The 12,829-nt window shown below is 52.1% G+C and overlaps 1 protein-coding gene across 1 annotated transcript in view; it reads right to left on the reverse strand.

Annotated features, from left to right (window-relative positions):
• ATP6V1B1 (ATPase H+ transporting V1 subunit B1) overlaps window positions 1–12,829 on the reverse strand; it is an 81,728-nt gene that overhangs the window by 47,472 nt on the left and 21,427 nt on the right. The window contains exon 2 of the mRNA XM_050943395.1: window positions 909–964. Within this exon, the coding sequence (XP_050799352.1) occupies window positions 909–964 (56 nt within the window). The remainder of the gene's footprint in view (window positions 1–908; window positions 965–12,829) is intronic.

Genomic DNA, 12,829 nt, shown 5'->3' on the forward strand with positions numbered 1-12,829 from the left:
CTGAGCCAGGCGCTGCCTGTGGGGGCTGGGAGAGAAGGCACCTGTAGAGAAGGCATCAGGGTTCAGCAGAGCTAATCCCAGCCCCCGTCCTCCCACCCCAGCCCCCAAGTGGGGGGTGGAGTTTGGGTGGCTTAGGGGCTGGGGAAACCCAGGGGGGAAGGGGTTTGGCTAGTGGGTGCCTCTCTCTGCCCCCGACCCCTGGGCTGGGGGTTTCAGTCATTCCAAGATGGGCCAGTTCAGGGCCTTACTGGCATGGGGGGCACAGAGAGATGCCTCCCCCGGGTAACTCGAATACATCTCCTGCTCCCCACACCTTCCTGCTTAGACTCGTATCATAGAATTTCAGGGTTGGAAGGGACCTCAGGAGGTCATCTAGTCCAACCCCCTGCTCAAAGCAGGACCAACCACAACTAAATCATCCCAGCCAGGGCTTTGTCAAGCTTGACCTTAAAAACCTCTAAGGAAGGAGATTCCAAGTGCATTTGCCTCAGGAGAAGATAAGGTTAAGCCAAGCTCAGCTTGGACATGACCCCCCAGGGGTGGACTACTTGATGGACAGACCCTAAGCCCCTTAGGATCCTGCAGGTTTGTACACGACAGATCTCCCCGAAAACTCTCTCCTCACCTCAGCTGAGAGGAGACATCAAGTCCAGAGCATCAAGTGTGCATGTAGTTAAAGTGAAAGCACATGACTTGGCACAGTGCCTTTCCTATGGTATCACTAAGGAGGGACCAGACGGAGAAAACGGGGCCACTCATGGGAGAGGCGGGGGCCAAGGGGAGAGGGGTGTGTGAGCGAGAGGGAGAGCCCAAAGCAGGATGTGGGAAGAAAGCATAAGGCTGACGCAGTGACATGCTGCCCAGTCGTTTGACATAGGATAAAGCACCAGGGAATGCATTTCAGTTACCTTCACATTGTCCAGCACCACCAGCGGCCCGTTGACCCCGCACACCGTCCGGTACGCTGCAGAGCAAAGAGCACGGCATTAGAAACGGACTTGGAATAGGGCTGGTTCCCAGGATCAGGCAAGACAGGGATGGCCCTGGGGACATCAAGGCAGCAGCCAGGCTATTGAAAGGTCATAGCCGTAAATCTTAGGACCTGCCAGAGTAGCTTGAACCTTGGATCACTGGTCCAGTCTCCTGCCGCTGCCAGTTGCCAGCACCAGAAGCAGGGTGTAAGAACCCCACAGCATGCAGCAGTGGGATAATCTGCCCGTTAAGGTCTCATCCTACTTCCTATGAAGAGTATTTACATTGTGGTAGTGCCTAGCAGCCCCAGTCATGGGCTGGGACCGCACTGTGCTAGGTGCTGTACAAACACAGAAGAAAAAGACAGTCTCTGTTCCTCAAAGAACTGATAATGTATATTAGAGATTAGTTAAACCCCTTAAATACGAGGGTTTGTGTCCCTTCCAAAATCTGGGTGAGTGTTAACTATGAAAACGTTCTGGCTGTCTAGCTTCTAAGCCCTTAACTGCATCCAGTGGCAATGAGTTCCACAGGCAACTTACACATTGTGTGAAAAAATATTTCCTTTCATCAATTTTGAACCTACCATCTTTCAATTTCACTGAATGCCTCCTGGTCTTTGTGGAATGCAAATAAAAGCTCTTGCTCTATCTTCTCTAGACGGTTGATATTGTCTGGGGCACGGCTGGGAGGGGAAGCAGCGATTGCTGGGTTTTTGCAGCCTCAGAGCCAGCCAAAGGGGCCTCCTGTAGTCAGTGCAGCTGGCGCCCCCATCCCCAAGACAGGGTAGGGGGATTCTTTAGCACTGCATGGGCCGAAAGATCTGAGTCAGAGTCCTAACTGCAGCGAGGCAGCTTCCGGTCTCCTCCCTGAACCGCAGTGGGAGGGGCAGACGTACCACCCGAACCATTTCTAGGGGTGCCCCCCCGTGAGATGTCATTGAAGTTCAAGAAAGAGGGGAGCCTCTCGTCTGACTGTGTAACCCCATGACTGGCTTCTTGGCTAAATCCTAAATCCAGGATTGGGTTCTAGGACCTGGAATTATATGTCTGCACGTGGCCCACAGAGGTGCCCCAAACTCAGCATCCAGCCCACTGTGAAAAGGCTGGTCCACAACATGTGTAGGGAATTGATGTGTGTGTGGGTGAGAGAGAGAGAGAGAGAGATGGCAAACTGCCCTCTAGTGGATGCAATCAGAACTGGCCAGCTGTGTGTCATAGGCTCTGTACTGCCAGCGGAGGTTCTCCTTTAGCTCAAGCATGCAGGGGCCAGGCTTTTGGAGCAGAGATCTTTATCCCCATTACCACCAGGAAGAGTCAGGTGGCTGCGGTGTGCAGTTTAGTGACACCTGTGACATTGCTGGTTGAGCAGGGATTTGTTACAGGAGGAGAGATGGCTGCTTTCCTTTGAAAATCCCCACGTTGGGTCTGTCACGCTGGACTCTGCTCTCCTTTTCCCTAGTGAACTAAAGCGAGCTCCAGAGAGCACCTTCAGCAAAGAACTGCAGGGTGAGCCCACCCCCTTCCCCTAGCTCCATGCACCGAGCCCCCAGACCCAGAAATTCCTCCAGCAATGAGAGCCGCACTTGTGCTGATCTCTTCCTGAACGCACTCTCTCCCCTGCCCCCCTCTCGCAGCATCAAGTCCATTAGTTCTGACATGTATAGCCACCACTTCTGTAAAGGTCACAACCTGCCCACTAGGCCTTGCACATCTGGGAGGCCCAGGCTGCCCCGCGGCAAAGGTGGGGAGGGGGGATGTGGGGGGATGGGAGCCCCTACCTTGCTGTTAGCCAGATTTCAGACCCCTTCAGCCAAAAGGAGGCTGTTTCCTCCCCCACTGGCCAAACCAACCCTGGCTGCAACCAAAAATCCAGGCACTGAACTCGCAAACGCTGCTGGAAGGGAAGCGAAGGCGAAACCTACGTCAGCCTCTCCCCCAAGCCCAGATGGTGGAGCTGCCTGGAGTGTTATTAATGAGGGCACACGGCCCCGCCCTCTGCCCCCGCCAGCTGCCCGGCTGTAGCCCCATGGCAGGGCTCTGGTGCCATCATACACCGTGACGGTGGAGTGACTGGGCGACAAATTAGTTTAGCACTTCAGAAACGTCACTGTGGTTTTGTCAGAAGCTGTGAAAAGCGGCTCTCGCTCTCAAAAAGAAATGGCACCTTCTTACTCAGCCGCTCCCTGGGCTCAGCGAAGCCAGATCCGCTGGCGCTTTGGCTGCTCGTTCCTCCTACTGGAGTTACCTTGGTTAAAGACAGAAGGAGCGGACTTGTGCATCACCAGCAAGGCTTTGTACCCAGTACCCACGCCTGGGCAACCCCATGACGGCAAGTGGAGGTGCACAGGTGGGGGCAGGAGGACAATGGGGCTGCACAGGATGGAGGGGCGGAGCTTAGCCTGTGGAATCTTTATTCCTGGCGGCGAGCTGGGAGATGGAATGACACCAGCTTGAATCTCAGGTCCCAGGGGGCAACTTGTGGGTCTGGCTGTTAGAAGAAAACCAAACCTTATTATTTGTATTATCACAGTGCCTGGAGTCGTAGTCATGGCCCAGGACCCCACTGCGCTAGGTGCTGTACAAATCCAAAAGAAAAAGATGGTCCCAGCCCCCATGAGCTAACAGGCTAAGTACAAGACAAGTGACAACAGATGGATGCAGATAGACGGAGGACTACACGTGAACCATGAAAATACCGGTTAGCATGCTAGGAAGAGCTCTGTGCAGCCTGGCCAGGGGGAAGGCTGCAGGGCCAGCTGTTAGAAAAAAATCCATCTTTCTACTTGTAAATGAAACACGTGTGATCTGGCTTCACTGAGACAATTGGCACCCAGCCCTGCACTGCCATTTATACAAAGTAGACCCACCATTTCAAACGGGCATAGCGCAGAGCCCAGGTGAGCCTCTAAAAAAAGTGCGCAAAACCTAGCTCAGTAGTTGAAATCTGGGTTCGGAGTTTGCAGTGCGGGCCCATCGGGAGGTTGATAGGCTGCAAGGAGGTCAGTGGTTCTTTGTAAGGCCTTTGCCCCAGTTTTGTATCCCAGGGGAGTATAGTCTCAGAGCTTCCCTGGGAATCTCAGGTTCTTTTGAACCCAAAGCTCTGGATGCAGCTCAGCCCAAAGGACTGAGGAAGTCACAAGTCTCCCAAGGTTTTAGCTGGAGATGGCCCCAGACTGTCACTCCAGAGCTCTGGAAAAGTTCAGGTCCTGATCCTATCTTTGCACCTGGCCTCTCTAATGCAATGGGCCAGGAGAGATCCCCTTATCCATATGCACCTGGATTGGGAAGGAGGTTGGCTCTGAAGCTGAGTTTTGTGCCTTGGTTCCCTCTGTAGTTTGGATGGTCTATGATTCCATTTGTGCCTCTACCACAGACTTCCTGTGTGACCTTGGGCATGTCACTAGATAAGGCTTTGCCTCAGTTTCCCCACCTGTAAAATGGGGATAATAATCCTTCCTTTCTCCCACAACCAGTCTGTTCAGGCTGCAAGAGCTTCAGGGCAAAGACTGTCTCTTGCGATGTACAGTACCTAGCATATTGGATCCTCTAGGTGCTAAAGTAACATTCCCATAGAGCGGTGCTCTCCATTTCTCTGTACCGCTGCCCTCACTTCCTGTGGTGTAAATCGGTCGTAACTCTGCTGACGCCAGTAGAGTCACAGCCAGGCATTAAGCTGGTGTGAGAGGCATCAGACTCCAGGGTACTTTCTAGCCCAGTCCTGAGCAGCAAGCAATGGCCAAGTGATTAAAAAACCTGCCCCTGAATAATCTACACCTTGCACCACTGGGCTCTTCTCTGCCTTCCATGTTAGGGTCTCGAGGAGCCTTACAAACATTACTTGAACCTGACTACACCTCCCTGCATAAGCGCGCGCACACACACACACACACACACACACACACACACACACACACACACCCCTTTGGTTGCAGGCCAGCATGAATCCAGAGGCTGTCAGGGTTTTGGCTGCCTGACATGAGTCATCCATCTAGAACTTGGCCCTGCATGGTTGTGGAGCCGCTGCTGCCTTGTAGCAGACCACGGACTCACTGGCATAGCACCTCCTGCTGGTCGCCTTGGGAATTAGCGCAACTCCAGCTTCAGAGCACCCTCTGCTGGCCAGTGGCTCACCTGCCTCAGGCCCTGTGTCCCTCCCGGACCCCAGGGTCCCTTTATCCCACAGCAGTCCCCATGCTCTAGGTCTCCCCTCCCAGGGGAACCCCCAACCTTCTAAACTCCCCTTGCCTCAGTGACTACTGCCAGTCACCATCTAGAGCCCAGTCCCTGGGGCAGACGTCAGTCTGCAACAGCCACTCATCACTGGCAAGGGGGTTGGACCAGCTGCCTTTGCCTAAACCTGGGCTGCTCCTCTGTAGCCCCAGTACCTTCGTAGGCCTTCGACAAGGCCTCAGCCTGGGGTTCTACCAGGCTGGAGCTCCCCAGCTCCTCTTGTCCTTCCCCAGCAATGCTCCACTTCAGGTACCCTGTGCTCACAGGCAGCCAGGCCCTTCCCACCACAGGGCTGGATTGAGACTCTCCTCAGCTCCTGGCCCCTCTGCCCTCTGATCAGGGCCAGCTGGGCCCTGATTGAGCTGGCCACACCTGTGGCCACACCTGTGGCCAGCTACTCCCTCAGCTGCTCTCTCTGCTTTTCCCAGGCAGCCCTCTCCGGGGCTGCTTTTAACCCTTGCTCTAATGGAGTGGGGCAGCCGTCCCACTACATGCCTCCATACTGGGAAACTTGTTCTCACAGGCAGGAAGAGCGCACCCTTTGACCTCAGCCTTGATGTCTCCACCTCGAAAGATGCAGTTTTCAGAAGCTGGTTACCTGTGCAGGTGGCATCACCGGCAGCTCTGCAGGTGGCAGCCCAACCAGTGTCTAGCATGGCAGGAATATTGGTTTGCCAGACTCAGTCTGACCATGTGCTCAGCTACCCGACCTTCTGCCTTACCGCAACAGCTCAATGGCCCACGTACTCCGGTGCTCCCTTCCCTGCCTTATCACATCAAACCATTTTCTCCTCTAGTCTGGTCCCCTGTTGCAGTGTATACGAATAGGGCAGCGTGCCTTTAAATAGCTTGCGAGCCCTCTACTGGCTCTCGCTGAGGGGTACACATTTAGAAAGCAGCCAGAACTGCAGTGTGTCTGTGTAGCTAGGCCTTCCTCGTGGTGTAAGTGCAGCAGACATGGATCTCTGGACCCACCATGCTTACATTAGTGGTAGTGCTCTGTAAAGAGCAAAAGACACAACACTGGTCTTGTGAACTGCCAGCATGTGAGTCTTCAGAGGACACCTGCCCTCCCATAATGTATTAACAGCTCAATGTGATGCCCTGTGAGAGGTGGGAAATTCCTCCCTGGTACCATCCAGAAGCACCAGGGTTTATCGTCCTTGAGACGCATTTGCCCTAACTTCTGAGCTCAGTGGAGCTGCTTAGTTCATACATCTCTACATTGCCCCATTTGAAACCCACCCACTGGGCTGCTTGGATGACTGGTGAAGTCTGTGAATTCCACTAGATACAAACTCAGCAGAGCTCCGGGGGAGTGCGTAGGGGGTAGATCTTGTACCTACAAAGATCCACTTTGAATCTCAGCTCCAGAGTTGAATAGGACCCTCTGTTGATATGCACAGCCCGTGCAATGACGCACCGGAGGATACGGGTGACAAGGGCCAACGCACACCTCATGCGTGGGGACATACATAACTGATCCTCAGCTGGGGTCCGGAGCAAGGGCCCCATCCAAACCCAATCTAGGTCAATGGGAGTCTTTCCAATGGGGATCAGGCCTTCATTTCCTATTGCACAAGGAGGGCTTACACCTGCCTCTGTTCTCAGAGACAGAGCAGCTGACTAGATGGAGGGTTTGGCCATTCTGGTAACACCTCTTTTAAAACATGTGCTTGCTCTGGCAGCTCTGCGCCAGTCCCCTGACCTGGGCTCATGCCCCAGCATTTATCATCTCCACGGCAAGCAGGATAGCCAGGTAAGTACGCGCAGGACTCGGATCTTTCCTCCAGCCTGTCCCTCCCCCACAACTGTCTGAGCTGCCACTTTCCCTTTCAAGTTGAGTCCCGCCAGATCTCAAGCCCAGACTGATCAGTCCCACGTTGTTTTCTGTCCATCACTTTCACTGGCTCTGTCCTCTCATACCCCTCTGGGTGATTCTACTTGGGAACAAGCTGAGGTCTAGGCCACACGACCCTCTTTCCATGTGTTACCTTCACGATGTGGGTCATGTTGGGTGATATTATGACCACTTGACCTTTGAGCCACTTGGATGTGTCCTAGAGGTTCCTGGCCCTCTTCCCAGAAGGAAATCCAGAGCATCAGCTGAGCAGAACTTGGCTTGGCATCAGTGTCTGGTTTTTATTTTTTTCGTTATGTTATTATTTGGCATCAAATGAGGGAAGGATCCTGAAGTGCCTGGCTGACAGAGCTGGGATCCTACCATGCTCTTCCCAGAATGGACAGAAAACGCCAGAACAATGACAGTATTGTATTTTCTGCTCTTATGTTTTCTGTACAGATGGTTTGACATTTTTAGGTGTGCAAAGGCATGTTTCATAACCACCCTCCTATCGATCCCCGTACGTCCCCGTCTAGTTGTCTGTCAGTTCCTCCATTCCCAGACATATCCATCTACAGAAGAACGGCCAGACTGGGTCAGAGCAATGGCCCATCTAGCCCAGTGTCCTGTCTGCCGACAGTGGACAGTGCCAGGTGCCCCAGAGGGAATAAACAGAACAAGGCAACTATCAAGCGATCCATCCCCTGTCACCCATTCCCAGCTTCTGGCAAACAGAGGCTTAGGGACCCCAGAGCATGGGTTGCATATTTTGATACTATTCCTGTGCTCACCATGGTGTCTTAACACCTTAGAGTACTTTGCTCCATCTAGTCAAGAACCTCAAAGCACTTTCTTTCGTATTTCCCTTATTCCTGAAGTTTATTGGCTTCTCAGACTCTGCAAAGGAGCAAGGGATCTAATGGGGCAACGGAGACAGAGCTGCCCTCTCAATCTTCATCCTGCTCCCCGCCCCAGCCTTTGATGCTCATTGACAATGGAGATCTGCTCTGCTGCTGCCTCTCATGTGCCTGTTCTGTACTTAAATTCACTCTCCACAGTGCTTACGTATCATGGTGACAGGTGCCTTAGTGACACACAGATGGGGCTGGCAGTCCAGCTAGCAGGCACCTTTTAGCAACAAGAGATTCATTTTGATGAGCAGCATAAACTGACACTGACTGGAAACATTAGTGGGGCTCAAGGTAGGGAAACAGCCGAGTTCTTTCCCAAGCTGGCGTTCGCACAGGACAGCAGATTCACACCGTGCCCTTCGCTGAAAGGATCAGCAGGTTTGTAATGACTATAAGAGCTCATCATCTTGATATGACATCTTCTCCTGCAGATGACATCTCTGGCAGCTAGCAGCACACAGGGGCATTATCTCAGGACTGACTGAGAGAAAAGGGTGGTGGGGCTAGATGGACCATTGGTCTGACCCAATTGGGCCGAGCTTATGTTCTTATATGATTTCGTGTCAGAGACAAGGTGGGTGATGGAATATCTGTTATCAGCCCCAAAGAAGCTACACAGAGCTCTTCTTCAGGCTTACGCCAACAGAAGTTCCTGCCTTGTTTCTATTATATCCTGGGACCAACACGGCTACAACAACACTGCAAAATGCTTCAGAAGATTTCTTGCAGCATTTAGGTTTTTCCTGGGCCAGGGGAGCAGGAATCTCCCCTCCAAGTACTGGTCTGGTTCAATTCCACTCCGCTGGGGAATCTAACACAGTCCCAGCATAAGGTGCAATGTCATCCAGTTTATAAATACGTTTTAAAAAACATGAATAGTTGTTAACGCTTTTTGTCTTCCAAGCACTCTGCGAGCTGACTGATCCTCACAACACCTCTGCGGGGTCGTTAAATGTCACGGTCCGCATGACAGGCTCTCTGCCTTGCCCACGATCATGGAAGGCATTAGAGTTAAAACCAGGAGCCGGGTGCAGGGACTTCACTTCTGTCAGCTGTGAGTACATGCAATTTCTGCTGAAGTCAATGGGAATTGTGCTCCAGATAAAGCAGTTCCAGGTCTGACTTTATACTATAGAGGCACCTAGAAACTACACCAGCACAGTAAGAGATAGGCCGTGCCCTTTGGTGTTTGCAGTCTAAACAGACAAGACAAAGGGATTAGACGTAGTTGCATTTGGGGGATGGAGACCTCCAACAATGAGAGATTTATTGATTTGGCCCAGGTCACACAGCAAGTTTGTGGAAGAATTAAAAAGCAAACCCTGATCTTCTGAGTACATAGATAGCGCCTTTGGCCAATCCCCCTGGACTCCCACTCTCTGTCTTGCTACCCCATCTCTGTTCTCACACAGCCAACGGCTGCCTCCCCGCTCACTGTCTATAGCTCCAGCCCACATTCCCGCACACCTCGTCGAGGGAGATGCTCGTATTCCCTTAATTCCTTCCAGTTTTACAATTAGCCAACTCTCTGTTACCCAATTACCTCACAATTCTGCCCAGCAAACCAGCCTCCCATTCTGCAGCCTGGGGGGGATTGGGGGTTGCGGGGGCTGCTTTCCCCAGTCACTGGTCTCCCCTCCTTTGTCTCTTTTATTCCCAAAGTGACCATTCTTCCTATTATTTCACTGCCCACTTTTTCACAAATATCCTTTTCTGCTCCGGCCGCTTCCCTTCCCCTGGGAGGTTTTGTTGGGGCCTTTTCTTCTCTCCTTGCCTTTCCTAGCCAGCCCGTTGTTTAGAAACCACCCACACGATACAGTAGTCGATGGAGCAGCCGGCCGGTTCAGTCCTTTCCTGTCTATAAAAGTGGCCCTGGCTTCTAGCCATCTGGCACAAACTTGCCGCCGTGACCCCATTCAGGAAACTCATTGGCCTCTGGGCAGCTGCTGGACAGGGCAACTCCTTCCAGCAGAGGCATAGGAGGGCTTGGGAAGAGTCCACTCAAGCCAGCAGCTCTGGTACCTGAAAGTAACTACTCTTCCACTGGGGTAGAAGGACACCCTGCCCATGGCTGGCAGCAGCATTCCCTTTCCAAGCCTACAGCCACCAGAGATCATCAGACCATTATACACCAGTTCCCACTTCCTATTGCTCATATGTGCTCCCTGGCTGGCTCAGTAGCTGCCCAGCCAGCTTCTCCACGTGCAAGTTCCATTGCCACAAGGTTTGCTTTTGTTCCCCTTGCATCTCCAGCCTCTTCTGCCTGTGTACCTACCTGGGGTGCGTGACTGTAGCTTCCCACCTTCACCATGGCTCAGGACATCATGAGAACATCAGGCCATAGCTGGCTCCCAGTCAGCACCCGATGCCAGCTGAAGCCTTTTGTCTTAATCTTCAAAGCAATGCAAGCCCCAGCTAGAGCAAAAACCAAATTTTGATCTCTACAGCCCCGCGACAGCCCAGGATGCAGCATGTGAGAGCAGGGGGCAAAGCGCTCTCTGTCGAGGGAATCCTTCCCCAAGACCATTGTCTGGAGGAGATCAGGCGAATTGCCACCTTTAGAAACTGCGGCAAAACCTTCCTCTTCGGAAAGACTTCTGCTCCGTAAGAATGACACTCCCAATGCTGACACCCCTTCAGCCCAATAAACCCCGCCAGCCACCCAACAAATCCCAAAGGAAAGTAACATCGTAATGAAAAATCAGTCGTCCCTCATCCCACACAGAGAGATGGCCCTGAAAAGAGAGAAGAGCCAGAGTTTCTGTGCAATCTGCTAGGGACATCACTACTATTGCGGATTTTATGGGCAAGACGCTCAGACAGAACGGGGATGGGTGGCCAGGATAAAACCCTTAGATAGACCTGGATCTTGAGGAGCAATGGGAAGGAGACATGGTTTAAAGGATCAGTTCAGAGAGGGCGTTCCAGGCGTATGTGCCGTGTGGATGAAAGCACATGAAAATGTTGGTGGAAGAGGCAGACAAAAAGTCAATGCAGGATGATAGGAGGGGACAGGATAATATGGTAGATGAGCGGATAAGCAGAGTGTGTCTTAGGGTATGTCTACCTAGCAGCTTGGAGGATGCTGCCCAGTTCAGGTAGCCAGACCCAGGTACAAACCCACTTGACCCTTGGGAAACGTAGTTAGCTGGCTAGTCTGAGCCGCTGCTGTGGCCACATCACTATTTTTATTGCACTAGCTGATGTCCCCAGCTGCTGTGTAGACATACCCATAGAAATAAGGACAAAAAGCTTGGACACAGAGTTAGTCAAAAAGTGTATTTTCAAGGAACACCGGCATTGTTTTTTTTTTCCTTTCTGAAGTTTGTTGGCAAATTTTTCCGATTTTCACTGAAAAGCCAACGACAAACTTGGTTCGGTTTGTAGACCTTGAAAACAAAAACAAATTGCCGAGTGACGAAATGTTTTGAGCCTTTCAGCCACCAAAGTAATATTTTTATGAACAGATCCATTTGTGGGACTTTTCCTAGCTAATCAAAACAACCGTGTTTCGCAGCAAAAAGCTTTAATAAAAAATTGTTGACCGGCTCTGCATCAGCACAGTGGTTTGTCTGAAATTACACACTCTTGTGCTACGTAACCTGGTCCTTACTGTGCTGAATTCAGGCATCTCCCACCCACCATTGCTGTTCTCTAGTGTATTCAGTTATGTTCTCTGATAAAAAGCAGATGAAGAAGGGATTCTCCTCTGCTTGGGCCTACTCTCTTTTATCCACCTGTTGCATAGGCTCGAAATTCTAGATTGTGAGCATTGTGCTTTTGTCTGTACTGTGCAACGAGGCCCCGGATCTGCCACGCAAATGGGGCCACCTTATTGCAAAGAGGAAACACCAGCACCAGGCAAAAGGGAAAAGAGACCTTGATCATGCCATGGTGAGAATCCATCGATGGGCGCCGCGTGACAGTAAATGAGTGACAAGATGAAGAGAGGAGGAAGGGAAAGAGAAGACAGAAAAGACAGAAAGAGGAAGATGGAAATACATGTAAAGAGACTGAGACAGAATGAGTGATGGAAGGAGAGAGAGAGAGAGAGAGAGACCCTCTCCCCCACCGGAAAACACCAATTCAAATAATGAAGGGGTTGAGCTGTCGTGAAGAAAAGCCTGGCGCTCCTCTGAGGAGCAGCTGGCTGGGTGGGCTGTGATTTTTGCTGAGATGGGGGAGTGAGGGAAGAGGGGGAAAGAAGCTTTTGGAGGTGATTGCCAATTCCGCACAAGGAGCGGAGGGAAACAAATCAAAAAGAAAGTCTTTCAACCTGGCCTTTCCACACACCCATCCCCAAATTCACAGCTCCTGTCACATGTAATCTCCATTAGCCCTGACAATCATGCACTGTTAGCTCCCCTTGGGGCAGGAGCCGTGGAAGCCAAGTGGTGGTGGGGGTGGGGGAGCGGCAAAGTAGCAGAGGAAATTGACCATGCTGACAAAGAGGACAACCGACCCAACCACACCAAAGCACTAATTGTTTCCAATCATCCATCCTCTCCCCACTCCCGTCCTCGCCCCCCTTCCCCTGGCATCTCTAGGGTGGGTCCTCTGTTCAGTTGGGGGGCAGGGGAGGCTGTTTGGGAGTTTAGGGCTCTGCTGCAAAGTGCTCATTTCTCTTCCAATGGACTGGCCGAGCGGCTGGCTGTCAACAAAGCTCAGCCTCCAGGTGCAGCCTGGGACTGGCCACCTGGGTCATGAGGGAGCGTGCCTGCTCCCCAAAGGGACGGTGGAAACTGTTGAAGTCGGGGGGATAAATGAAGGAGGATTGAGGAATCGGGGTTCCAGCCGTCGGTGTGTGACTCTTGTGGGAGCGTGGGCATATGTAGAGAGCTGCCATTCCCAGGCATCCACGCCAAAGAGAA

Source organism: Gopherus flavomarginatus, chromosome 3 (assembly GCF_025201925.1).
Source record: "Gopherus flavomarginatus isolate rGopFla2 chromosome 3, rGopFla2.mat.asm, whole genome shotgun sequence".
Taxonomy (NCBI): domain Eukaryota; kingdom Metazoa; phylum Chordata; order Testudines; family Testudinidae; genus Gopherus; species Gopherus flavomarginatus.